The 27,981-nt window shown below is 35.4% G+C and overlaps 4 protein-coding genes across 4 annotated transcripts; 2 read left to right on the forward strand and 2 right to left on the reverse strand.

Annotated features, from left to right (window-relative positions):
* The first annotated feature begins 5,741 nt into the window (after positions 1-5,741).
* On the forward strand, positions 5,742-11,514 carry LOC143546500 (somatic embryogenesis receptor kinase 1). The gene is made up of 11 exons (XM_077038160.1): positions 5,742-6,032; positions 6,201-6,333; positions 6,425-6,496; positions 6,586-6,729; positions 6,868-6,939; positions 7,253-7,324; positions 7,428-7,540; positions 8,066-8,197; positions 8,974-9,315; positions 10,108-10,502; positions 11,010-11,514. Exons 1-11 carry the CDS (start codon positions 5,948-5,950, stop codon positions 11,322-11,324), a joined length of 1,875 nt encoding a protein of 624 aa, XP_076894275.1. The 5' UTR covers positions 5,742-5,947; the 3' UTR covers positions 11,325-11,514.
* A 3,945-nt stretch (positions 11,515-15,459) lies between these two features.
* On the forward strand, positions 15,460-17,124 carry LOC143546489 (uncharacterized). The gene is made up of 8 exons (XM_077038152.1): positions 15,460-15,582; positions 15,688-15,768; positions 15,878-15,966; positions 16,073-16,147; positions 16,286-16,347; positions 16,464-16,514; positions 16,662-16,772; positions 17,021-17,124. Exons 1-8 carry the CDS (start codon positions 15,460-15,462, stop codon positions 17,122-17,124), a joined length of 696 nt encoding a protein of 231 aa, XP_076894267.1.
* Positions 17,125-21,549: 4,425 nt separating this feature from the next.
* LOC143546501 (large ribosomal subunit protein uL3z-like) lies at positions 21,550-23,634 on the reverse strand. Its single transcript, XM_077038161.1, has 5 exons — positions 23,531-23,634; positions 22,905-23,015; positions 22,512-22,816; positions 22,002-22,411; positions 21,550-21,928 (listed from the first exon to the last, which is right to left on the reverse strand). The coding sequence occupies exons 1-5, from the start codon at positions 23,613-23,615 to the stop codon at positions 21,670-21,672; spliced, it is 1,170 nt and encodes a 389-aa protein (XP_076894276.1). The 5' UTR covers positions 23,616-23,634; the 3' UTR covers positions 21,550-21,669.
* A 1,679-nt stretch (positions 23,635-25,313) lies between these two features.
* LOC143546494 (uncharacterized) lies at positions 25,314-26,688 on the reverse strand. The gene is made up of 3 exons (XM_077038154.1): positions 26,499-26,688; positions 26,208-26,390; positions 25,314-25,876 (listed from the first exon to the last, which is right to left on the reverse strand). Exons 1-3 carry the CDS (start codon positions 26,686-26,688, stop codon positions 25,314-25,316), a joined length of 936 nt encoding a protein of 311 aa, XP_076894269.1.
* Positions 26,689-27,981: the final 1,293 nt, after the last annotated feature.

Raw genomic sequence — 27,981 nt, forward strand, 5'->3', positions numbered from 1 at the left:
GTCCATTGAAAAATTCAAAAAATAATATGTTCAAACTAATATACTTCGTAAATTAAATATGTATAATTCTATTTACCTTCAATATAAATTTAAAATGTATAATTTACATAAAACATGTCTCGTATGTATTAATTGTTATTATTAAGAAATAAGTTTGTCAATACTATATAAATTTTAGTCGTATTAGCTTCAAAACATTCCCCTTACAAGCTATTATTATTATTATTATTATTATTATCCTTGAGAGAATGATGGGGTAATACATGATAGGACATCTCCAAAAAGGCATAAGTTATTCTCACATCATATAAGTTATTTGGACACCATATGTGTAATATCTGTACTTTTCATTTCGTTGTATTACTAATTTAATCTCTTGTAATTGTCAAATCTTTTATTTCGAATCCTTGCAATCTTAATTTCGCGACTAATGGAATTATATTTTGAATCAAACATTGCTTGTTAATACATGATTCACGTTTAGTCAATTAAATGCATACTATCATTCAAAACTATAAAGAAATGAGAATTATGTTTAATCTATCACATTAAAATACTCGATTTTTAACGCATTCAAGCCGATCAAATAGTGCACGGAACTGAGCTAAGGCGCGGTGGGAATCATAAACAAAAGTTTGAGAACGTAACCCTCGACATGCATCAAAATTCAAGGTTTAAACCCAAATCTCGACACCATGAATGTTGAATTACTCTTTTGCATATCATAGTACTCTGGAAATAGTGAACGTGCGAAAACCGTGTGCGAAACGGAGTTATAACGAAGCGGGAATCGCGAAAACAAGTTTGATGTTTATTGTTGATTTTTCAATACGAAAATTGTTGTTGCTTTGGCTCCAAACCGGATTCCACCTCCTTTCCTCCTCTTATTACCTTTTTAATACCTCCTACACTCCCCAAAATCCAACCTCATTCCTTTTATATCCATTACCCTTCTATTTAACTTATTATATCTTCCCCATAACTCCATTTCACTTCTCAAATCATCAAACTTCACCATCAAATTCTCCAATATTCAACCTTCATCTTCTTGGTAAGAACTCATGTTCTAAACCAAAACTCTTGAAGTTTCATCTTATTTCTTAAAAATCACCTTGTTAATCCTCTAGGATCTTACCCCAAGTTTCACAAATGTGAACTTTAGTGGAAGAATCCATATAGAGATTTCAAGGTGTGATTTTAGCAAAACTCATTTGTGTTCTTAATTTTCTTTCAAACCATCTTGTGTTTTGGTAACAATAGACTAAGCTATTAACTATATTCATGTTATTTAGCTTAAGTTATCAAAATGTTCAAAAGTTATAAATGTTTTTCAACCTTATATTTTGTTTATCAAAGAATTCCATCTTGGTCGTGAGTGAAAGATTATATGGTGAAGTTGCGAATAATAGTTTTACAACCATAAACCCACCAAGCCTTACACAAGAAAATGGATTAATATAGTTTCTAAAATCTTCCATTAATAAATTCTAAAAATACTTAACTCTTGTCATGACCCTCCAAATCATATTTTGGTTTGTAGAAGTGGTATTCCATGACAATACTTGATAAACTAACATAGCTTGCGGCTAATACCCAAACTCTCTTGATTCTAACATAACTAACAAAGTTTGTGATTTATATCCAAACTCTCTTGATTCTATATAACTAACAAATTTGTGGTTTATACCCAAACTCTCTTGATTCTTAATGTCATGACCCTCCAAGTTATCTTTTGTTGAGTTATTGAAGTAGTAAACATATGACAAATTCTTGACTAAATTATTATGACTCATGTTTATATAAATAAATATACATATAAAAATATACATATTTTACCATTTGTGCTTACACACTTCCGTTTACCTTTTAGGGTGACGTCGGTGTTCAAACTTCCAAGACTTCAATCCTTCCTTTTGTAACTTAAATCGCCAAACTGTGAGTTATACTCGATCCCTTTTAAACTTTTCACACGTTTGGGATGTAACATTGTTATTAAAAAATCACATAAACTCAAACACACTATATTTCCACTCAAGCAAACTCAACCCTAATAAATGCTAAATCTATATGTTTGTTTATTCAATCTACATGCTAGAATAAGTTGACATGCTACTTTCATTAACTTCGCAAGCCTCCCTTGACATGTATAACATTATAGGATTCGCACACCACCTTTTTGTTTGAGGTCATTGTCAAGTATTCTATTACGACCTTGTTATGTTGATAATAAGGCTATGCTAGTGCTTAATCTATGGTTTGAAATGTAGGCATGCATGCTAGTATGAATTCTAAAACTAAACATAATTTAGTCATGTGGATTTGAGATTCATTCTATATTATGCTACGTAAATTCAAACTTGTATGCCCACTAACATTTTTGTGTTTACGGATATTTTTACAATGTTGCAGGAAATGCTTGAAGAATTGTTGCAAAAAAAACTATTTAGGGTGGATTTAGATACACGCAAAATTCTAAAATCAAGACTATGCTCTATTATTTTGTTGTTATATGTTTCATTATGGACATGTTGTATTTTTATTAATAATGTAAAACAATATTATTTAATCTATTGAAATCTAGTTATGTCAATGAATTTCTTTGGAATCAATCTATCACATTGCAACCCGATGTTTCTGTCATCGGTTGGGGTGTGACAATATGTTTCTATACGGCTCGTATAGGGGCTATACGTGTAACACTACGTCCCTAACCCTCTTAATTTAATCTTAAAAATACTAAGAATTATGGGGACTAAAATGCAAATTCTGAAAATCTGTTCTTATCGCGATACGCGATGGGGTAACAATCAACCCATCGCGTAGCGCGATGAGCTTGGTGAGTCACCGGACACGTGTTGAAACCGCATCGACACGTGGCACAATATGACAGGCCACGTGTCATCACCGCATAAGGCGGTGTAAAATGGCGGCGTCGCGATACGCGACGGGCCACAAGGGACCTATCGCGTATCGCGATAGGGTCCAAAAACGCCTATAAAAGGGGGGTGACGGGTATTGAGCTCTCCTCATCCCATTTCACCTCCACTTTCACATAGTTAACATCAAAAGGCGTGCCCCGTTACTGTAGCGAGCCGACGTGCTATTTTCTCGTAATACGTGCAAGAAACGAAGTTGGAATTAAGCTAGCAATCACATAAGCGAGTAGATCAAGTCCTGCCTTATTGTGTTATCAATCTAAGCATCCGAATTAAGGTAGGAGTTATGTTTAAGTTATTTGAATTATAGCTTAGACTATCAATCGAGGCTATGGCCTTTAACCTTGATCGTATTTTACAAACATTCATTCACAATCATGTTTTCATAAACGTTACTTCATGATGAAGTAATGTTAAACGAAAGATATATTTTGACGGGCATGTAGTAACTGGAAGGGGGATATCATTAGTAGTAAGTTCTTGCCTAAATAAAAGTAATTCGTATAAATCCCAATCAACCGAGGGACCCGTTTACTTACCTGGAGAAACTTACCAACGTGATAGAACCTATTAGGCCAAAGCATGCTATATCAAACGTCACATAAAACTAAGTGTTTTCATTCACAATCAAAGATAAACGATTTCAAGGTTAAGCTTACAATCATAGCTTAACATCATTCAAAACATTCATACGAACCTATTTATGTATAGGTTAATATCATTCACAGTCAATCAATCAATCAGTCAAGGTTTACAACACCGACGGTACAGGTGAATACGTTCAAACCTTTTTGATCAGTCAAAATATATTTATACTCAATGAGACAAACGGGTGTTTGTCTTAACGAGTCAATCAATGTCTACATGAGATCGAGTAATCTCTAAAACTTTATAATACAAGATAGAAAATAAAGTCAACTCATACCGAATACACATGTGTTTGGATCCAAATATAACCGTTCAGCCTAATCATTCTAAGACTATGTGGTCGCGGGCTAATGGTCATAACTAGTCTCCCGGAAAGGGCTACGTGGCTCGGGAACAATTGTGTGTGTAGGGCAGTGGTACATAGACCAGAAGTAGAAATGCTTCTGCTGAGCTTGTAGAGAAAACTATATTTGTATTATATTGTCATTCAAATGTTTTATTGAGTCATACGTGTTCACCAGCATATAGCTGACGTATTTTTTTTCCAACCCATTGCAGGTAATTAAGCATAAGTAGCATTAACAAGGATTGGAGTCTTAATCAAGATAGAAGCGCGTACAAGATGGCTCCGTTTTTGATATAAAATCCTTGTAATATGAAAACATATCTTTTGTAAACCAATACTCGGGTATTTAATTCCCGAGTAAATTTTCAATGTAAATTAATATTATATTCAACCTAAAGTCTTCCGCTAAAATTAACCCATAAACTCTGATATATTTACAAAACAGGTACCAACTCGTGGTCACACGCCTAGGCCCTAAGTCGGGGTGTGACAATACGAGCCGTATATGTGCAAAGTTTTGTCCTTCTGTGTTGGAGAGTGTCAGGTGTTTGAAGCCCATATGACTCGTATAGGGGCTATACGACCCGTATAGACTGGAAAAGTTGACATCCGTACATTAGTTAGTCATGTGAGGGCTATACGACTCGTATAACCCATATACGAATCATATAGAGTTGTTAACACGCCTAGGGGGGTGGTGTTTGAATATAACGACCCTAAAAAAACTGAACGAAATAAACCAAATCGAATAAATCGAAAAACAAATCGATGAACATCTTATACATGTTAGATAAATCATAAATATACAAAGTTATGATTTTATCATATCTAGTTTTTTTTTACTCCACGTGTTGTCACAAAAAAATGTGTCTCACGTAAGCAAAAATAAATCTCGTCGCTACACGACTAGTTGATAAGGCAGATAAAGTTTATTAAATTTATGGAAAACATTGGAAATTACGTTAAAGTGCAGGGATATTATTGAAACATTTCTTATCTCGTGGAAAAACAACCCTCAGAACAGCTCATTCTGAGATTGAACACAAGTCTCACCATTTGCATACTAACAGACTTTCCACCACTCCAAATTCTCTTGTTGGATTTACAACCTGTTCTCACCCCATATACACATTTAACAAATGTTTTACAGAACAAAACAAAACAAAACAAAACAAAACAAAACAAAAAAGTAAGTCAGTAAAAGCCACATGACATCCGCTTATTGGACAACCACTCTCCTCTAAAACTCACGTTCGACCCTCCATACGCCAATCAAAAGCATTCATTATTCATCAAAGTTTTACAGTTATATACTGTATATATAATTCTAAAATATCCATGTACAAATACATTTATTGATGATGTAATCCAATTTTACAATAAACCAACCATCTTTTTACCAATAATTAGTTCCAACTCTTAACAACATACAAACTTAATAAACAAATTTTCAAATAAATTATTAGATTTTTTGTGATTTTGTGATTAATAGAACATGCGAATAAATAATAAAGACAATCAATGATTTATTTAAATTTCTTTAAAAAACGGCGTAATTAACTACATTAATATATATATATATATATACACGTGTACTAAGGGGGCGCTTGGATACCCTTTCATCCGGGCAGTTTGGTCAGGGTCATCCGGGCAGTTAGCTATCAAAAGCCACTGCCACGCTCCAAAAGTTGCTTCTATTCTTCCCAACACACTTCTCAGTAGAGAGAGAATTATTATTATTATTATTATTATTATTATTATTATTATTATTACTTCTAACCCCAAACAAACAAACAATCAATCAGATGATGAAAAGTTATTAATTACCAAACCAACCAACCAACACCTGTTCGTCTTATCACATTCATTCTGATCCTATCGGTGCTTTTGCAGCTCGCATTGGTGGAGATTTGAAGTAATTAGGGTTTCTAGGGTTTTGCGGTAATGTTGTGTTGTTTGGATCTGATAGGTGATAGTTGAATAATATGTGCAAATCAATCGGTTCAAACTGAATGTGATGGCCAGAGATTATTCGGTTTTGTTTATCGTGTTTTCGCTCGTTGTTCTTCATCCGGTGAAGCCGATTTATGCCAATTTGGAAGGTGAATTTTGTAAACTAGTGATTTTACTGTTTTAATTTTGGGGTAATTAATTAGGTTGCTAGATTTGGTATTATAATAAATAGGTTTGGTGATTTTGTATTTTTGTTACAAAACTGTGATTATGATTGTGACAAGTGTTTTTAATTTTAACAACTTTATTATTTACAGGTGATGCTTTGCATAGTTTAAGGACTAATTTATATGATCCAAACAGTGTGCTTCAAAGTTGGGATCCTACACTTGTGAACCCTTGCACTTGGTTTCATGTCACCTGCAACAATGATAATAGTGTTATACGCGTGTAAGTTTTGCTAATTAAACGATACGTTTTGATTAAGGGTAAGAAGGTTATAAATTTATGTAACTTTTCTTTTCTGCTACATATGTTTCAGTGATTTGGGAAATGCAGCTCTTTCGGGTATATTGGTTCCGCAGATTGGTCTGTTGAAGAATTTGCAGTACTTGTAAGTTGTATTTATCAATGGATTATCAAGATATATGTTAGGTTAGGTTTGGAATTGTTTTATTATCTGATTTTGATGTGATTTTTCAGGGAATTGTACAGCAATAACATAAGTGGCCCGATCCCTAATGATATTGGAAATTTGACAAATTTAGTGAGCTTAGATCTTTACCTCAACAGTTTTTCTGGGCCCATTCCGGTCACGTTAGGGAGGCTATCGAAGTTGAGATTTTTGTATGTTCGCTTACTTATACTCTGAATTATTGTCGGTGATTGCTGTAAATAGTTTTATTGTTGTCGTTTATGATATTAAAACTATATACGTGTTAAAAAGGAAGCGTTGTATGAATTACTTGGTTTTTATGTTTGTAGGCGGCTTAACAATAATAGCTTGACCGGTCCAATCCCTATGCAGTTGACAAACATCTCATCATTACAAGTGCTGTGAGTGTTTTTTTCTCCCGTCTCTCATTTAAGTATTTTCTTAATGGCATTTATTTTTTCAAGGAAAAAAGATTAGTATGTTTTAATGCATTAAACACCCCTTTTGCTAAATTTCGACTCATTTTGTTTGATTTTTTTATCGTTATTATATTTTATTTATTTATTTTTTTTTTTGGGGGGGGGGTATTTTCAGCTTTTGATACTTAAGAGTTAAAAAAATAGGCTGAATTAATCCAATTATAAGTAAGTAGGCTTAAATTGCCATCTGTGTTCATTGTTTAACTGTATAACATTATAATAATTTGCTATACAGTGATCTATCAAACAACCAACTGTCAGGACCAGTTCCAGATAATGGCTCCTTCTCACTATTTACACCCATCAGGTTTTGCTAATAAAATATGAATTCAGTTTGTTCTTGTGATTTAGGGTTTTAAGAATACATCAGTTCATTCGATCATCCAATTTTGTTATTTATTTTTCTACAGTTTTGCTAACAACCTGGATCTATGTGGCCCGGTGACCGGCCGCCCGTGTCCCGGATCTCCTCCATTCTCCCCACCTCCGCCATTTGTACCGCCACCCCCAATATCTGTACCAGGTGATTACCTCAGTATTGCCTGACAATTTGTTTAAGGAGGTGTTTGGATATGCCTTTTGAAAGTTATTTATTTGATAAGTTTTCAAATATCCTGCTTTTGATTATGAATTATGATGATTTAATTATTTTGAGATCAAGCGGTAGAGAACAGTTACCTATACACCCTTATATTATCAATAAAAAATGATTATTTTTTCAACATTAAGCAGCAAAAGAAGTAAGGAACATCTGTACATCATTTCCTATACTGGATTTTTTTTATTGTTGATTATAGTATTTGATTATTCACTACATAATCAGTAATAAAAAGGCACATCTCAGCACCTATCTATATACCCTCATATTATTCATAGAAAGCATAATACTCTTATATTATTCCTAAAAAGTGATTATTACAACTTTAAGCAGCAAAAGAACATCGATACATTATTTTCTGTTTTTCATAAATCTTATTTAGATTATATATTACTTAATTAGTAATAAAAAGCACATCTAAACACTCTTTAAAATGTTTGATTTTTTCAGGTGGAAACAGTATGACTGGAGCCATAGCCGGAGGGGTGGCTGCCGGAGCTGCTCTACTGTTTGCTGCCCCTGCCATCGCGTTTGCGTGGTGGCGGCGTAGGAAACCACAAGAATTTTTCTTTGATGTACCTGGTTAGTGTTCTGGCTCACAAATCATACTGATTGGTTAACGGGGGCAAAAACTGGGTCCAAATTGATGGTTATTTTAAAGACCGGGTTGACATGCAATGATGCAGACACCTTTTCGTCCAGTATAGTTTTTTAAAAACATTACCAACTTATTTTTTATCCCTGAAACAATATTTTTAATCTGAATCTTTTAATAAAGCTATTAGGTGGATGCATTAAAAGAGACTTAGTCACTTTCAACTTGTTTGACTAGCTAAGTTTATACCCAATTGATCTATAACGGGTGGCAGTTCGTGGGTTCATATAATCCAACCCAAACATGACCTGATTTAACATTGTAACCCATGTAACCTGAATATGTGTAACCCAAACATGACCTGTGCAGCCCGATTATCTAAATGGGTCAACCATGTTGGGGGGGGGGTGTGTGTAACTGGGTAATATTGACGGTCAACTCGTTTAAACCCAACTTTCTGTTATTTTGTACTTCTACAGAATCTTAATTTTTTTTAATCTTTAAAACCATCTAACCCAACCTGAACATGTTTGAATTATAAAAATCGGATAGATGTGTCCACCTGTCTAGGACTCGAATCTGTTGGGTTCATGTTGTATTTAAAATTATCAATAGATTTGTTAATAGTTTATCCAAATTGACTCATTTATAACTTATAAGTAAACACATCAAAACCGCCACATCAGATATAATCAAAATGAAGCAAGTTATGTATGGTTTGCATACTGATTTTAAGTTTTAACGTTTAAACACACGTATGCAGCTGAAGAAGATCCTGAAGTTCATTTAGGGCAGCTTAAAAGGTTTTCTTTACGGGAATTACAAGTTGCAACAGATAGTTTTAGCAACAAAAACATATTGGGTAGAGGTGGATTTGGGAAAGTATACAAGGGGCGTTTGGCGGATGGATCACTTGTTGCAGTGAAAAGATTGAAAGAAGAACGAACGCCAGGTGGCGAGCTCCAGTTTCAAACAGAAGTTGAGATGATTAGTATGGCGGTGCACCGTAACTTACTTCGGTTACGAGGATTTTGTATGACACCAACTGAACGGTTGCTTGTTTATCCATACATGGCTAATGGCAGTGTAGCTTCATGTTTGAGAGGTATTATTGATTTGAATGAACACGAACGTGTAACGAAGCAAACGATCGAAATCGAAACGAACATGGTTTTTATGTTCATCTTTGTTTGTTAAGAAAATGAGCGTTTTGTGTTCGTTTTTCATTATATAAGCGAACGCAAACGATAACTGAACATAGATGAACATAATTGAGCAACACCAATTAAAAGTACGTGAACATCAATATGGCCTAACAAGTTATTAAAACTAGACTAAATCGTAATGGATGATATTTTAAATTCATAAAACTAGATTAAGTTGTAATGGGTTTAGAAAGTTTTAATGAATATGTAAACAGACAAAGTTAAACAACTGTAAACAAACGAACATTAACAGACATGATTTAACGAGACACGTGTTCATGTTCGTTTGTTTAACTAACTAAACAAAAAGTTTTGTAAATGAACTTCCCTCCAAGCGGCAACTGAACGCTGGGTTCGTAAGCCTACATGCCACGTTATTTTACTTTTTTTTCCTTATAGAAATGATAATCGGTGAACTTTCAAGTTATTTTAACATGAAAATTTGTCATTAATAAACAACTTTTTGTACATTTATAAAAACGAAGGTGTTGCAATTTGCAAGGGATTTAGGAAGTTATACACACACACATATACATATACATATATTTATGGATATTCCTTTCATTAGAACATAAGCAAAACCTACAAACTTATGAAATGTTGCTTTTAGTATATAGTAGATGCATCTTAACTATATTTTCTTTTTCTACTAAAAATATTAATTATTTTTGACATATTATTTATGTTTGCAGAACGTCCGCCAAATGAGCCGCCTTTAGACTGGCCAACTCGAAAGCGAATCGCGTTAGGATCGGCCCGTGGGCTTTCGTATTTGCATGATCATTGTGATCCGAAAATCATTCATCGTGATGTTAAAGCTGCTAATATATTATTGGATGAAGAATTTGAGGCAGTTGTTGGTGATTTTGGGTTGGCTAAATTAATGGATTATAAAGATACACATGTCACGACCGCTGTACGAGGTACAATTGGCCATATTGCTCCTGAGTATCTTTCAACTGGAAAATCATCTGAAAAAACAGATGTTTTTGGGTATGGAATTATGTTGTTGGAATTAATTACGGGTCAACGGGCTTTTGACCTTGCTCGACTTGCTAATGATGATGATGTCATGCTACTTGATTGGGTAAGCATTTTAACTCTTGCATAAGTTAGGTTTTTAAGAACATGATTTATGATGTTGTATGCATTAAAATACGATTTGGATGACTTCTAACTTTCTGATTTGCGGGTTGACCCGTTTAACACTTTTGTTTGCTTGTTTAAAATGTGTTTTAAGTAATAACTTTAACTATTTGAGCATTTTTATGCCAAAGTTAAAAAAGTTTTAAAGTTAAATTGGCACAGTTTAAACATAGTTGCTTCAGAAAAACCTAACTAATATAATAAAGAACTTTAAAGTATTAATATGCAAAAAATAATAATAAAAAAAATTAAATAGTTTTTTTCAAGTTTAACAGTCTGCGTGCATGTCAACTTGCGAGTGCACGCGTCATGTTTGGGTCCGACTCTCCAACCCACAAACACAACACGTTTAACATTCATTGTTCAACTTTTTTTGGACTTCACTTGGTTCATTGACTGTTATAATAACTTGTATATATGTATCTATATATGTATTTGTGTTTTATAGGTTAAAGGGCTTCTAAAAGAACGAAAACTAGAAATGCTTGTGGATCCGGATCTAGAGACCAATTACATCGATTCAGAAGTCGAGCAGTTGATTCAGGTGGCATTACTGTGCACACAAGGCTCGCCAATGGACCGGCCCAAAATGTCTGACGTGGTCCGAATGCTGGAAGGTGACGGGTTAGCTGAACGATGGGATGAGTGGCAGAAAGTTGAAGTTAACCGCCAAGAAATGGATCTAGCGCCACATCCTAATTCTGACTGGATTCTTGATTCTACAGAGAATTTGCATGCTGTTGAGTTATCGGGCCCCAGGTAACTTGAAATGGTGGAAATGGGTTGATGGTTTAGTGCTTTGGGAATTTGTTTTGTTATGATTTAAGTAAATTAACTAGTTTTATGGTGGTTGAGTTTGTTCATATTTGAGTTTGGTATTTTATAAGTTATGGTAATGTTTATGAAGAATTATAAGATGGATATAATTTTGTCGATATGATGCAACAAGGGCTTATGATGGTTGAGTTATTGTTTCTAGAAAAAAACGTAGAAATCGAGTTTTCATTCGACTTAGAAAAACTGGTTTTTAATACTTTACACTTGCTTTTCACTTGACTTTGCCGAGAAAGAATGTATTTATTCCCATTTTACTCATAACATTCAATGAAATCAAGTGTAAATGTGTTAGGAATACGTGAGTGATATAGTTTTTGGCAACAGATGTGAAAGTTAAGTGTGCAATTCCTTATGCTGTAAGTATGAATTATTATTCGTCAGTGAGGAATAGTTTGGATTATTAACATCTAATTTAATACCAATATTTGAAACAGCTTTAACCACTAAATGTCTAATCATATGTTCATAATCAAATTTAAGAAAAAGGTATTTAAAATCTGAAATTACCTCAATTATTAATTACATAATCAAGTTTAAATGTTAAACAATATTCTTTCTAAAACGTAAAAAAAAAACAAACATTCAACTAAGAATATTTAAAATCAATCTTAAATTACAAAATTATCTTGATTCGACGTGTAACGATTCAAAGCTTTTGATCCATACTAACGAAGTGGTTAATTTATGATGTGACAAACGTTCACAACTTTATTGTTTTAATACAAATACATAAGCTTAAAGCATTGATCATAACTAGTAAAAAACTCGTCACATTGTGTCAGCGCATGTACGCAATTTGGTCGGTATTGTTTGAGCTTGTTACGCCAACAACGCTAAATTCAAAAGGTAAATTAGTAAACATCCATAATAGTAAGGAAAATTCGTTTTTATTGGTCTCAACTATTGCCTTTTGGTCATTGCCGGTCCCAACTAACGAATTGGTTACTGATGGTCCCAACTTTTAATGTATTTGTTTCTAACGGTCCGCGGCTAACAGAATCCTAACGCCGTTAGTTTCAGGTCGCCAGAAAAACGTTTTTGGCCGGGATGTCAATTTTTTTTGCCGGAAAACTCCACCTGAACGCCGCCACCACCACCAATTGACTCACCGCCAACCAACCACCATCAACTGATTCCGACGATAATTCTAGGGTTCCGGCGACCTAAAAAATTGGGGCTTTTACTAGAATAAAGTTTCTAAAGGTACGATACAATATTACCATGATGTTTGAGACAAAATTGTTGAGTTTTCAGGAAAAAAAAGTGTGTTTTCCGGCCAAAAATGTTTTTCCGGTGACCTGAAACTAACGACGTTAGACAACTGTTAGTCGCAGACCGTTAGGAACAAATACGCTAAAAGTTGGGATCATCAGCAGCCAATTCGTTAGTTGAGACCGACAATGACCAAAACACGATAGTTGGGACCATAAAAACCAATTTTCCTAATAGTAATGACGTTTATGTAACTTATGGTGCGAAAAAAGAACATACGCAAAATGATGTTTATTTAATCGAGAAATTTGGCGGTACTGATTTGGTTAATTAAGAGCATTTTCAACCTATCCCTCATCCTCATCTTTATAATTACACTAAAAAACACTATATTTCTCTCTCGTTTTCAATTAAATAATATTTTTTATACGTTTATCATTATAGTTTTTCTTCTCCTCTACTCATAACCAATTCAACAAATATTAAAAAATAAATAAGAACAAACTTTGTTTTCCCATATTTGCGAAAAATAACTATCTTTTCTCTCTACACCTTATAATTTACACTCACAATCACTCTAAACTCACTCACTCTATAATTTGCAAATCTCTTCCCATAAATTTGAAGGATAGAATGAGAATGCTCTAACTAAATCTAACATAACAAAAAAAACATAAGAAAAAAAAATGGAGAGATGGAAGGTGCTTCTGACACCTGCCAATGCCATACATGTCTTTTAATTCTATGTACATTCTATTACACAATGTTTTCATTATATTAGACCACCTGTTGTTGTCCGCTAGTGGAGCCATGAAGGGATGGCGCTAGCCACATCGGCCGTGCACACCATAATAAGTGCCCGCAAGCGCAGCTGTGAGCGACTGGCCATGAGCTAGATCGTGTTGGCTAAAGAGAACCGTTGAGTTGGGATTTTTTTTTGGGGTGGGGGGTAATGACTGTTGGAACTTGGAACATTAAAAAAAGATCAACTTTCTATATTAACCAATTAACCATACATACTTTCACAAACCAGAAAAAACTTAAATTATAAATAAAAAATGCAATGAAACTCCTTTTCTTCGTCTGATTCTTCGGATGAAGACGACCTTATTTTTGAAGCCGGGAGAATAACTGTTAGCCTGTTGGTTGAACAGTTTCAAAGGCTACAAAGACTAACAAGACAATCACCTCTTCTTCGTGATCGAGTGGGCGCTAATGAAACTTTGGTACAACACTATTTTATTCACGATCCCGTTTATGACGAATATCATTTTAGGCGTCGGTTTCGAATGAGTAGACAACTATTCATGCGTTTATCAAATGATTTGTCGGATCGGTATCTTTTTTTCCAACAAAGACTAGATGCGAGAGGTAGACCACGTTTCACGACGGTGCTAAAATGTAGAACTGCTATTCGTCAATTAGCGTATGGAATTTCGTCAGACGCAATAGATGAATACCTAAAAATGCCTGAAAAAGTTGAGCGAGACTCACTTCATTGTTTCAGTTAAGGTGTACATATATGTTTCATTTAGTTATATAATTATATTGTTGGAGGGTTTAATTGATAATGTTTATACATAAGGATCATATCGATTTACTCAGAGAGATATTTGCACAAACCAACTTCGTATGATATCCAACGCATATACGAAATGCACGGTGAAAAACATGGTTTCCCCGGAATGCTCGATGGGATATGTGTCCTACGGCCTGGCAATGTCAGTTCCACCGGGGTGATCACCCTGGCTCAGTATTATACTTGAGGCGGTGGCCTCCCAAGATTTTTGATTCTGGCATGCGTTTTTCGGTGTTGCCCGGTCAAAAAACAACATAAATGTTATCGAACGATCACTAATATTCGATGACATTATTGACGGGGTGAGCCAGCTCAATCGGTTTGTGCGAATGGGGTATAATTCTAGCATGGCTACTACTTGGTTGATGGCATTTACAACGAATGGCCGACGCTTGTTGAAGCTTATGCATCTCTGGTTAAAGACAAACAGAAGTACTTTACGAAGAAGCAAGAATCGGCACGAAAAGATATTGAAGGGCGTTTGGAGTTCTAGAGAAAAAAAATCACTCAATTTCGAGGCCACTACGGATTTAATTAAGGGAGAAAATAATGGATGTCGTCTATACTTGTTTAATTCTTCATAACATGGTTTTTGAGGGCCAATGTATGACTATTAGTCAAAACTACCAAGGTGACATCCCACGACCCGAATCGACAATCACTGATCTCCGTCAAATATATCAAGAACCTTGAGGTCCACGGAAACCTTCGTCATGAGTTGGTCGGGCATTTGTGAGTTATAGACGTCCCAATGATCTTGTACTAGACTAGTATTATTTGTTACTTTTAATCTTTTTTATTTTAATGTAATATTAGTTATTTTCCAAATTTAGAAGAAAAAATTAAATAAATATATAAGTCAGAAAATTCGCTGAAGTCACCGTTCGTCTAAACCACAACTGGCTCAAACGGCTTCAGCAGGGTTCATCCAGTCAACACTGCATCATACAATATTATTAGATGAATCCACAGGCCGGCGTGACGGCTTCAATAACAGCACACAGTCTTACCAACACTACCTAGAAACTGTGTGTCAATTGTTTTACTCAAATTAGTTGGGTATTAAACGTAACATTTTTTTTTCAAAAGAAAAAAATAAAGATAATAATTGAAAGATTGAAAATAATAAATATAATAATAAGATGAGATAAAAATGGCGGTCTTAATGGATCATTACAGAGGTGCAGAGGTGATTTGTTGAAGCACTAGTTATGTGGTGGTGGATGCATGTATAATGAATAATGAATAATGAATGATCAGATCGGATCATATGGAGCGGTACCAGAGGGTTGAGAAGCCGCGGACTGAGGCTCCTGTCGACGAGAAGGAGATACGTGTAACCACTCAAGGGAGAATGCACAACTACATTACTTATGCCATCACTCTTTTCCAGGTCCTTTCTTCATTATCTTTTTTTTTTTATATATAATGTGACATGCTCCATGCGTTTAAGGTGGTCTGCAAAAGTTATACATCGAAAGTTGGACTTTTCTTATAGGAGAAAGGATCGGATGAGATTTCTCTCAAGGCAATGGGCAGAGCTATCAACAAAACCGTTATGATCGCAGAACTCATCAAGGTTTACATACACATTCGTATATATCAACACTAGTGAAACATATATATGGTGTTGTAGTGCTTAACGAATCATGATTATTGTTTTTGTTCTAATTAACATGTGGTACCAGAGATGGGTTGCTGGTCTCCATCAAATTACATCTATCGGTTCTATCGATATAACAGATATGTGGGAACCGTTAGAAGAAGGCCTCCTCCCGTAAGTACAAAAAATAATAATAACAAATCCGCATGATGTGAATCTTCATAATCTATATAACATTTTAACGCCAAGAAAATAACTTGTATTTTCTTTTTTAATGTAGTCTTGAAACGACCCGTCATGTGTCAGTGATTACAATTACATTGTCACAGAAGGAGCTTGATTCATCGTCTGTCGGGTAATCAATCGTGTGGAACCAGTAACCACCCCAAAATTTTCATTTTTGAAGAAGTTACAAGCTGAAGTAACAAATTTGTAGCTTTATACTCATTGGTTGGCTATTAATATTTTTTTTGTTATTTTTACTAAAATGCAGGTATCAACCGCCTATTCCAGCTGATCTGGTGAAGCCATTAGTTGAATATGAATATGAAGGAGGTAAGAATTTTATAGACTGTAACTTTTTCAATTTGGTGCAGTCAATTATATACTAGGAAATTCATAATGTATTTTTTTATTTAATTTATATATATATTTTTTGTGGTTGGCATAAGATGATTCGCCTAACATGCGAGGAAGAGGCCGTGGAAGGGGTAGAGGTCGAGGTAAATTAATCGTCTGTTTTGCCTTAAAAAATAGTGTGACTTGCCATGTATCCAAAAACTAATTTGTTTATGGGTTAAAAGAAGTATCATGTGTGTGTGTGTGATGAGTAATTAAAGCTAAGTTGTATTGTTACCTATTTTTTCTAGGAAATTATTATAATGGAGATATTGAATACAACAGAGATGGTGGTTGGGAAGGTGGGAGAGGGAGAAGTCGTGGTGGTTATGGCGTATTCAACGGCTATAATGACTATGGAGGTAAACTCTGTGCTAAACAACGTTTTATTGGTTTCACTCGTTAGGCTTGTTTAGCTTTGCTTGTTGGCTCGCTTAAATTAGAGCCCAAATTTAAAAGTTCTATAAATTATAAGCCAAAATGATAACACAAGTTTTAGTATATATAAGTTATAAATATTATGCATTATGTGAATGTTAAAATATTCTTATGTATCTTTATATATACACACATCAATATGTATAAATACAAAATTATTTATATTGTCCAGGGCGTGGGCGTGGTGGTTGGAGTGGAAGAGGTAGTGGCCGAGGGCGTGGTGGTGGCGGCCGAGGGTTGAGGTCTGATGTGCAGCCAGTCCAAGTGTTTGCTTAAGTCCTGCATATGAGTTATGTCTTTTGGGTCAGATGTGTTGGATGCCTATTTGGTAGTTTTTAGAGGGAATAGCATTTGCTTATAGTAACTCTGAAGGTGTATACCATTTTTTATAGAAATAATAGCAGTACATTCTTTCGTTTTTGGTTCTGTTTGAATGGCTTGATTTTTTTGGGAAAAGGGGGTGGGGGGTATATTGGTACAAGTAGACTATGCATGATGTACAACTAATCTAGTTTATGTACGGACCGGCTAAATAGCTCACTCAACTCATAATGCAAGCTTATAGAACATTGTTCCAAGAGAGGCAAGAATTATGGAGCTCATGACATAAAAAGCCGAACACCAACGATTTGGAGACAATAACCTGTTTTTCATTTCATCCCTTATACTTCTTTTATTCGCCCGTTAAGGTTAAGCCCATTTGTCTCCACGAAATGGAAACTTAACCCTCCGTTTTAAGAGTTCTAGCATGTCACCTAAGGGTGTTAATCACGTCTGGTTAATGAGTTTCAAGTTCATACACTTGTTCACTTCATGTTGTTTCTTGCCTTGTTTGACCCACTTAAAAGTCTGTGTTTCCGGTCTACCAATTTTATGTTTATTTATTTATGAATAAAAATATCTAGTGACTTAGTAACAACTTAAACAATTGTTTTTGTTTCTTTATCTCCTCTTTCCAGTTAACAAATTATTAGCACAATACTAGAAGAAACAAACAGCAAGATGAAGAATGGTTAATTAAAACTGATAAAATGAAAATGTTAAAAACGAAGAGTAGTTGATAAGGTAAATTTAACATTTAGAAGTCAATAATTATAGGACAAGTAAAACATCACTACAAATATTAACTTTTTGAAAACCCCTTAAATGAGTTTTAAGGATTTATGATGTGTTCATGTTGACCCGTTTTTTGGGTTGACAAGTTTATTAGAATGGTCGTGTCATTCAACCCAAAACTTGTTTTCTTGCCGTGTCAGAAATTCCAGCTCCTACAGAACACTTTTATAACACTTGCATCCACTATGTAGTGTTTACTTGCATATTGAAATTTTTTTAACATTGTTATTTGTTCTTAATTCTTTTCAAAACACCGACTGACTACAAGAACTGTAAATTGATTATTTTGATGCATTGTTAAATCATAGATAGGTTAAAAGAAGAAACAAATAACTACATTAGACATAGGACTTTTTATTACTTTGCTAACATCTAAACTTGTACACTATTTTTTCAAGTTCAATTTTTTTGCCACTTTCATTCAAAGAACTAGTTGTCTATGGCACACTGGTTTTCATTTCTTACCATTTGACTCTTTTATCATTTTAAGATTAAAATAGTGTTTGGTATGAAGAAATAAAAGATGGAATGGAATAGATCATTTCAAGAGAATGAAATTAAGCATGTTTGGTTGTCATGAAGTAATGAAATTGATCATTCCTAAGGAATGAAATTCTTTCCTTTTTTAAGCATTTTAATCTTTGATGAAATGTGTTTTTTTTTCATTCCTTCAAGGAATGAAAAAGTCAACAATTATTATTATTATTATCATTGTATTTTTAATATTATTAATTTGTATAATACAATTACATTTTATATTATCAACATTATTATTATTATTATTGATTTAAATTTGGTGAATTAAAAACATTTCATAACGTGCATACGTGATTCACGTTTCTACGATTATTTTTATTTGGTTTGGTAATATATCACGATGCATAGGTCCAAAAACTAGTTATTATTAATATTTGTATTATTATTTATTATTATTAACATTAATAAAGTGATGAATCATTTCATTATATGGAAACCAAACAAGTCAATGGAATGGTATTGATCCATTTTATTCCATTGTCCATTCCATTCCTCCACTAATTCCATTACTTCATACCAAACAAACACTAAGTCCATATGAAAAATCTAAACCAATGAATGAATATGACAATTCTCACCAAACCACATAAATGAAACTTGGACATTGTGTTTACTTTTAAAACAAAAATCCTACCATAAAGATCAGCATTGCAAAACACATGACATCATAACATTGGTCTAAAAAAGATACTGAAATTAGACGTGCACAAAAAAACCGGTTCCGGAACCTAACTGGTGGAACCGAACCGGAACCGGTTCCAGTTCCTACCCGGTTGGCCCAAAACCCGGTTTGGGTAATTTTGTACCCGAAAATCGTACCCGGTTCTCATATTTGTATGTCCCCATCGGTTCCAACCCGGTTCCTAATTGTAATCGGTTCGGTTCCTACCCGAAAAAACCGGTTCCGGCGGGTTTTTTTTGAAAAGTCAAACACAGATCAAACTAGCCGTTGGAACCGGTTCCAATGGTAATATAGCCGGTGGAACCGGTTTTTGAGACACAAAATAGCCGTTGTAACCGGTTCCAACGGTAATAGTGCCGTTGGAACCGGTTTTTGAGACAAATAATAGCCGTTGGAACCGGTTCCAACAGTAATATAGCCGTTGGAACCGGTTCTTGTAGCCCAAAAACTATATATAAGTTGTTTTCCATTACTTGTTTCACCACCAAACTCAAAAACAAACTAAAATACTACTCCTTTAGCAAACCCGTTCCGTTACCCGACCATCCAACTAAATATTATTATGACACCCATCAAAAAAACTAACAAGAAGGCTAAGAAGAGTGTTTTTGTTGCCCCCGTTCCTGCTACGGAGGACCCAAGGGTTGTTACGGTAGTCAACCATAACCGCAACGAAGACATATGAAAGCATTGGGATTTGATTGTGGATGACGAAGGTTATCAAAAGGCTCGTTGAAAACTATGTGGTTCACTATTAAAGCACGATTCCAACTCTACTTTGAGAAAGCACATCGAGAAGCCATATTGCAAGGCGTTGAAAGGGATTGGCGTGACCGATCAAATTGACTTGGGTAAAGATGGTACACTATTTCGTTACAACACGACTCAAGTTCAAGATAGAATGGCAAAGTTCGTTATTCAACGAGGTTTGCCGTTTAACCACTTTGATGACCCGGATTTGACGTCGTTGATTCGAGAAACTCTACAACCGCGATACACACATGTAAGTCGTACTACCTTAAGACGTCATTGTATCAGGTTGTGGGAGTGTGCTAAAAAAGAGTTAATCGAGTCTTTTCATTCTTTAGAAGCCATGGTTAGTTTAACTACCGATGTTTGGTCGGCACCACACGGGTTGCCCGAATCATACATATGTGTCACCGCTCATTGGGTTGATCCGGTGACATGGCAATTGATGAAACGCACCATCGCTTTTGAAAACTTCCCGTTCCCACATACCGCCGAAAAATTGTTTGAATTACTTGATGAAGTTATAACGACTTACAACTTGAGAAATAAAATATTTTCGATTTCGTTTGACAACGCTTCAAACAATACTAAGGCGGCTGAAAAATTTATCATTAAATATTCACCACCTTGTTTCGGGGATTTTTTTCATGTTCGATGTGTTGCACATATCATTAAGCTGTAATTTGTGTTTTTTATTTGTTTTAGTAAAATTATTTGTAACTTGTTCAACTAATATTTAGTTTTGATTTGTTTAATTATAATTACTTTTGTTACTCATGATTAATTTTTTGTTACTTTTTTAATAACGACGAACATTTTATTTATTTAAACAATAACTATTACAAACATTATTAAAACATAAACGATAAAACATAACTAAAACTTAAAAAACAAAGTCCGTCGTTTTAATTCGAGAATACTTATTTTTGGGTTGTAGAGCCGGACGATTCTCCCACTTCCGCTTTTTTAGCATCCAAACTTCTTTTTTCTCGACAATACTTATTCATATGTTTTCGTAATGTCGAGTTGGACCCTGCTTTAAGAAACTTCGAGCAATATTTGCAACGTGCCATCTCATGTGAGTCGGTCATTAGACACAAATCATAATGAACCCAAACATCGAGGCATCTTGTTGTTTCGATCACCAAACAACGTCGTCATTAGTTGCCATTTGTTGTCGGTTTAAGCTTAATTGTGTTTTGGAGTGTGTTTTATAGTTTTGGAAGTGGTTTAACAAGTACACACTCATACATTGATATTTATAGAATGAAAATTAGCTAAATATAGTAATAAAACCGGTTCCAACGGTCAAAAACGGCTATATAGCCGTTGGAACCGGTTTCTAACGGCTATAATGTTTGAATTTCAAAAAAAACCGGTGGAACCGGTTTTTACGTAATAACCGGTCCCGGTTCCAACCCTACCCGGTTCCTAAAAGTTTGCATTTCTGGGCATAGGTTCGGTTCGGGAACCGAACCGGTTCCTGACTGGAACCGGTGTCATTTTCTACCCGGTGTAAAAAAAACCGGTTCCGAACCGGTTCGGGTTTTCAAGGTGAACCCGATTTGTGCACGTCTAACTGAAATACATATCCAAAAGATAAGATGTTCATGCTCAAAGACAATAATCATCAACAAACAAAACCAAAACAAGTCCTTTTTAAAATAAAATACCAAGTACTCGAAACAACCAAAACTTACCTAAAACGACCCCAAAACAGATATAAATACCTGTTTTTAAGCCTTCACACGGTTGTAGAATTTGAGCTTCTCCTCTGCAGTTTGGAAACGACCATGACCAAACTTCGATGATGTGTCAATAAACTTGAGTTTGATCTCTTCAAGCGCCAAACGTGAAGTCTGCGCAAGCAACGATTGGCGAAGGGTAACAACCCTCTTCTTGGGACCCACACAACAACCCTTGATCAACAAGTAGTCGTCCTTCACAACACCATAGTGAGGAAAGCCACCCATTGGAGTAATATCTTTCTCGGTCCTGTTCAAATGATGTGTTAAATATAACAATTCAAGATTTTGTTTTGCAAAATAATATATGTGCAATAACAAACCTGTCAAACTCGGTTAAAGCAGTATGTGATTCCTGCCCGGTTTTACCAAGCTTGTAAATCTTCTTGTTCATCTCAGTACGGTGATGGTAACCATTTTGACCAGCACGGGCAACAGTAAACGACACACGGGCAGGGTGCCACGCTCCAATACAAGCAACCTTACGCAGACCTCTGTGAGTCTTACGTGGCAAACGAGTCACACCCCAACGGGTCACAACACCTTCATAACCCTTACCCTTGGTTACACCAATAATGTCAATCATCTCATCCTTCTGGAAAACCGCATCAATCGGGATTTGCTTTTCAAAAAAGCCGTATGCAAAATCGACTTTTTGGGCAATGGTACCACCATTCACTTGGATTTCCATCAAATGCGCTTTCTTCTGCTTCAATCCCTTCATTTTCCTTATCTGTGTAAAATAAACAAACAAAACATTCAGTTAATCCATTTGAAAATATATAAACCAACACACAAGCAAAACAAGTTTATATCTTTAAAATAAAATTTACCTGAGTGTGAACCAAAACCCTAATAACAGTTGCATACTTCTTCATTTTCTCCAACTGAGACTGAACATCTTTCTTACCCTCTTCAGAATCAAACTTCTTGGCGTATTTGGTAAAAGCCTTCTTCTTGGACTTGCACCAGTTCTTGTAAAACCTTCTCTTAATGTCTTCACTCAAATGCTGAGCCCAGACAGTGTTCAAAGAACGAAGCCCACGTGGAGTCTTGACATAAGCAACCACACCAACAACCACCATTGGAGGTGTCTCAATGATGGTAACCGCCTCACAAGTCTCCTTTTTGTGAAGCTCTAATATTCAAAATTGCCAAAAGGAGTCAATTATTATAATCAAACAAAACTAAAAAAAGTGTTTGTTGAGTATAAAAAAACAGCTTACTGGATCCGGGCTTCTCGACCTCTCGAACGATATGGGTCATCCCAGCCTTGTAACCCAAGAAAGCAGTAAGCTTGCAAGCTTTGGTTGGGTCATCCTTGGGGAAAGCCTTCACTGCAAAACACAAACAAAGTGAAAAATATATTAAATAAATAGTTTACTTTACACAGCTTACTATTAACAAAGAAACAAGATCCAGCCTATTAGCAAACCAATAAATAAAAGCAATTCGGTTTTCACTGTTTAAGGTTTTATCAGTTTTGTCTGGTTTGAAATAATTCCAAATAACCACTAGTCCCCACCCCACGGGCCAACTAACGACTACTGCAGAAGAGCTTATAACCAGCAGTTGTTGACCTCATTTATTTTGTAAAATGTAGGTATGTACATGTATTATAATAATCCAGAAGCAACTTACAATTTAAAAACATTTAATACAAACTAACAATGTTGTAAAGCATTGGTTTATCATTTAAAAAAGAGTAGTTAACAGTTTGATCCATTATTAAAAAGCAACTGAAGAAAGCTGTAAACAGCATTCGTAGATTTGTTTAACAAATAAACACCACATCTAAACTAGAATAATAAAATGAAAATAAACAAGTAAATAATAATAATAATAATAATACCTTTTCCTCTGTGACGAGCAGCACGCTTCCTGGGAAGGAAACCAAGAGAACCGTGCCTCGGGTGCTCAAACTTCCTGTGAGACATCCTTCTTCTTCTTCCTTACCTACAATTACAATTACAATTACAATTACAATTACAATTCATTCATTATATATACATAACCTAAATTAATAATCAAAGACAAAAGGTTTAATAGCATTTCGATAAACGTAGGGTTTTGAAAAGCAGATACAGATTAAGGATGATGGAACCTGAAGAGCTGTGCGGCGGTGATTGATAGTTTAGTTGCCCCCTGTGACTGGAGAAGAAGAAATACTAAAACCCTAGCCCCCTATACATATTACCACCTCTCTCCACAAGCCCAGCCCATCAAAATCTAATCGGCCCACTTTATATACAATTCAACAAGGAAAAAGCCCAGGAAATATTACTGTGTTTCTCAGCCCCCAATGCACAAATCGAGTTTTTTATAATATCTGGATTCGAGTATCATCGGGTATTAAGAGAAATCGGGTACGGTATTGAGGAGAAAAACTCAACCCTATGTACCCGGGTAGGGTATGATAAGGTTCGGATATTGGAACCGGGTATTAATACGCGGTTTTGAATTTGTAATTTTTTATACATTTTTTAATTTGTTTAAAATTTAAATTTGCTTTGTAATTTATAAAAAATAATTAAACTATATTACAAAAACCATAAATTCACTTAATTATAAATTATTTACTTAGTAATATGCATTTTACAAAAACATAAAACATAAAAGTTGTGAAGTAAACATAAAAATATACTATAAAAACTCGTGTATTATTTCGGGTATTAGAAAATTGGTTTCGGGTATCGGGTATAACCAGGTATGGGTATAGGGTATGACCGGGTCTGGCTATTTACGGGTATAAATCGGGTACGGGTATTGACCTCAAAATCCATACCATACGGGTAGGGTCGGTTCCGGTTTCGGGTATAGAATACCCAGATATAAAAAAACTGGTTCCGGGTACGGGTTTTTTGTGCACCTCTATCCGGGTATTTTTTTCGGGTTCAGTTCCGAGTATGGGTTTTTTGTGCACCTCTACCCAAGCCCACTCTTAGCTATAAGAAGAAGATGCATGATTTGGTTTGTACATTTTTTTTTTATTTTATACGGTAACTATCTCACTGATAAATACTCTTATTATAAACCACATACCCATGCAGCTTGTAAGTTGTAAGATTTGAGCCCTGGATAAGAGAAGATGGGGAGGAATTAGAACATGAGGAGAGGTTTTCAACAAATAACTCACATGGAGAAACCAAAGGGCCAAACATTCGAGCGTTGCATGATAGTGTAAAACTCGTTGAACTGTTGAAGCATGCATGTATACTGGCTTCAAGCTTTTGGTTTTCTTTTAATTGTATATTTTGCTACATTATCGTGGATGAGTACCGGTGTACATGTCATTGATGCCGAGCCTTACAAATTTAATATACTATGAGAGGTCCACGTGACCATCTCTTAGTGACATACTATGATACGTCCATTAAGCACGACCTTACATCACAGTGCTATAAGACCATCATCTATGGTGAGAGGCTTCGAAGCCCCTCCCCAGCGCCACGTCAGCGCCACGTGGGCACGGGGGGCTTCAAAGCCCCACCCCAAAGATGCCCTCTATGGTGCGGGGGCTTCGAAGCCCCTTAATGTTTTTTAATTTAATAAACCAACAAATTTATTAAATACAATAATTATCAAATACAAACTAAATTAAAATTAAAAACGTATACATAAAAAATCAGCTATTTTTAGTCGACGTCGCCGTTTTCTTGTTTGTTTCTCCAAATATGTTCAACCAAATCCGCTCGAAAATTGAAATTCGTTTCCTTTTTTCGTGTTCTTAATAAAATAGCAAATCTCTCATCTTCATTTAGGGTTGTCATCGGATCTGGCGCATCGTTGTACTCCCCTGGACATATTGCTCTACCCGAGTCCTCTAGTATCATATTATGCAAGATAATACAAGTGTACATTACATTTCTTAACTTATCCATGTGCTGAATACGAGCCGGATGTCTAACTATAGACCAACGTCTCTTTAATACCCCGAATGCCTTTTCGATGTCCTTTCTGGCCGACTCGTGTTTTTTCTTGTAATATTTTCGTTTATCATCAGTCGGGCACGTAAAGCTATGAACCAACGTGGCCCAATCCGGATAAATGCCGCCGACTAAATAATATTCGTATTCGTAGTTGACACCATTCGTGGAAAATGAGGTGTCGGGTCCAACTCCGTTCACGAGACGGTCAAAAAGAGGATACGCATTTATCACAGCTATATCATTGTTTGCGCCGGGCATCCCAAAGAACGCTTGTCATATCCAAAGATCAAATGATGCAACAGCCTCAAGGATAATTGTTGGTCTATCATGATCACCCCGATGATATTGACCTTGCGAAGCAACTGGGCAGGCTTCCCAAGCCCAATGTGTGCAATCAAGACTACCAAGCATCCCAGGAAAACCGTGCCTCTGTTCATGCACCTCGTATATTTTTTGTATGTCGGTTTGAGTCGGCTTCCTCAAATATTTTTTATCATATAGTTGAGGAATACCTAATATTAATTTTTTAAGGTCAGTTTATTAATTTTGCATTTAAAATGAGAGGATTTATAAATACATATTAAAAATGATAATACTCACATTCGCAGAACGTGTGAAGGGCTTCACAAGCCACTGTCTCTGACATTTGTAAGTACTCTTCCATGGCTTCGCTCGCGGTCCCATACGCGAGTTGACGAATCGCCGCTGTGCATTTTTGCAATGGAGAATAACCCGACTTACCTCTCGCGTCATCACGTTGTTGGAAAAGAGCATAATCGCGTTCTAAATCACCAAAAATTCGTAAAAAAAAGTTGGCGACTCATCCGAAAACGTCGTAGGAATTGTTCCGAATCAAAAGTCGCGTCCGGCGAAAAATAATCTTGCATTAACCGTTGAGCACCACACGATCCCGTTGTCGATGAGGACGTCTTGTTTGCGGTTGTGAGCTTTCGCTATGCTCGACTAAGACTCGGGCAGCATCTAGAATATCACTAAACATTACCTCATCCCCTGAATCTGAGTCTGAAATAACTTCGGGATCGGGGAAGAAGTCGGGTGTCGAAGATGAATCGGAAGACATTTTCTTGGGAGAATTTTGAAAAAATTTGTAAAGATTGAAAATGGTTTAGTTTGAGTGATATATATATATATATATATATATATATATATATATATATAACGGTCAAAAGAGCCGTTGAAGGGGAGGGCGCCCACATTTTTTCATACACCGCGCCGGCCGTTGAAACGCCCGAACCAGCCGCGCCCTGGGTTGGACCGCGCCCAACGACGGTGTTCGGTGCCCACGGCGCCCAAAATTTTAACCCCACCGCGCCCCATAGCGTGGGGTCTAACATTTACAAGTTGGGTGTACAGTGGCATACTATGTTGGTCCACGTGGCCATCTCCTAGTGTTCTACGTATTATAACTTTTTTAACTTTTGATTTTACCTTTTACTTTAAGTAGAGTAATTATATATACAAGTAGAGTAATTATGTGATTACATCATAGAGTAATTATCAAAGAGTAATTACATAATTACTCTACTTGTATATATAAGTACTGTACTTAATTATCACGTTTAGTACGTTAATTTCATTTGTATTTGATCCAAACTTTTAAATAATATACATTTTTAACATATTTAATTTTTAACCTAATTTGATTTTTCTTTGATACTTCACGCTCGTTAACTTAAAAGAAAAACTTATCGTGACTTTATTTTTATTTTGTTTTCTCTTCCTTTTGTTATATCGAGTTCTAGCATCATAACAAACCGAACTAATACCGACTGAATTCTCACCACATCAACAACAAACCAAACATGTGTTGACACAATGTTGGCCATATTACAACTATATTTTTGGGTTTGTTTTTCGTTTGAAATAATGAGTACCTTTCCGGCCATATGATTGACACCCCGTTGCATGGCGACGTCCTTATTTCTATCAACGTTCGCTTATTTATTTATTTTTTTACAAATGGATTTTGCGTGATAATGTAAAAACTTATCAAAAAGCCCACACTTATGCATTCTTCAAGCTTTTTTTGTATTGATAACTAAAGTTTGCTACATGTGTCCTTTTTTGTAGGTTGAGTACCATATAAACGTCGTCGAGATGGAGCTTTACAAATATTAACACTGTTTTCTATTTCATTTGTTATAGCGATTGCCACAAAGTAGGTTTTCCCACCACGAAGTGAGGACCATATGGTACATGTATACAACTATTTCAGTCGCAACCTTGAATGTGGCTTGATTGGTGGACACAAATGGTATATGTATACATGCACCTATTATTGTTTACTATTGTTTCACGAACTCAATATAGCTAATATATATTTTGAGCATATTTAGAACATGTTTGGGATTGA

Source organism: Bidens hawaiensis, unplaced genomic scaffold (assembly GCF_021521415.1).
Source record: "Bidens hawaiensis isolate Kalapana, Puna unplaced genomic scaffold, B.hawaiensis_p1.1 tig00014356_1, whole genome shotgun sequence".
In the NCBI taxonomy this organism is placed as follows: Eukaryota; Viridiplantae; Streptophyta; class Magnoliopsida; order Asterales; family Asteraceae; genus Bidens; species Bidens hawaiensis.

Bases quoted from the DNA above. Each gene is read 5' to 3' on its own strand.
- LOC143546500 (XM_077038160.1), top strand. From the start codon at position 5,948: ATGGCCAGAGATTATTCGGTTTTGTTTATCGTGTTTTCGCTCGTTGTT. The intron at 6,497-6,585 runs GTAAGTTGTATT...GTGATTTTTCAG, and splicing joins TTGAAGAATTTGCAGTACTT to GGAATTGTACAGCAATAACA. The intron at 7,325-7,427 runs GTTTTGCTAATA...ATTTTTCTACAG, and splicing joins TCACTATTTACACCCATCAG to TTTTGCTAACAACCTGGATC.
- LOC143546489 (XM_077038152.1), top strand. From the start codon at position 15,460: ATGGAGCGGTACCAGAGGGTTGAGAAGCCGCGGACTGAGGCTCCTGTC. The intron at 15,967-16,072 runs GTAAGTACAAAA...TTTTTAATGTAG, and splicing joins TTAGAAGAAGGCCTCCTCCC to TCTTGAAACGACCCGTCATG. The intron at 16,148-16,285 runs GTAATCAATCGT...ACTAAAATGCAG, and splicing joins CTTGATTCATCGTCTGTCGG to GTATCAACCGCCTATTCCAG.
- LOC143546501 (XM_077038161.1), bottom strand. From the start codon at position 23,615: ATGTCTCACAGGAAGTTTGAGCACCCGAGGCACGGTTCTCTTGGTTTC. The intron at 22,817-22,904 runs GTAAGCTGTTTT...TTTGAATATTAG, and splicing joins GGTCGAGAAGCCCGGATCCA to AGCTTCACAAAAAGGAGACT. The intron at 22,412-22,511 runs GTAAATTTTATT...TATTTTACACAG, and splicing joins GGGTTTTGGTTCACACTCAG to ATAAGGAAAATGAAGGGATT.
- LOC143546494 (XM_077038154.1), bottom strand. From the start codon at position 26,688: ATGTCTTCCGATTCATCTTCGACACCCGACTTCTTCCCCGATCCCGAA. The intron at 26,391-26,498 runs GTTAATGCAAGA...TTGGTGATTTAG, and splicing joins GGATCGTGTGGTGCTCAACG to AACGCGATTATGCTCTTTTC. The intron at 25,877-26,207 runs GTGAGTATTATC...GGATATGACAAG, and splicing joins CCTTCACACGTTCTGCGAAT to CGTTCTTTGGGATGCCCGGC.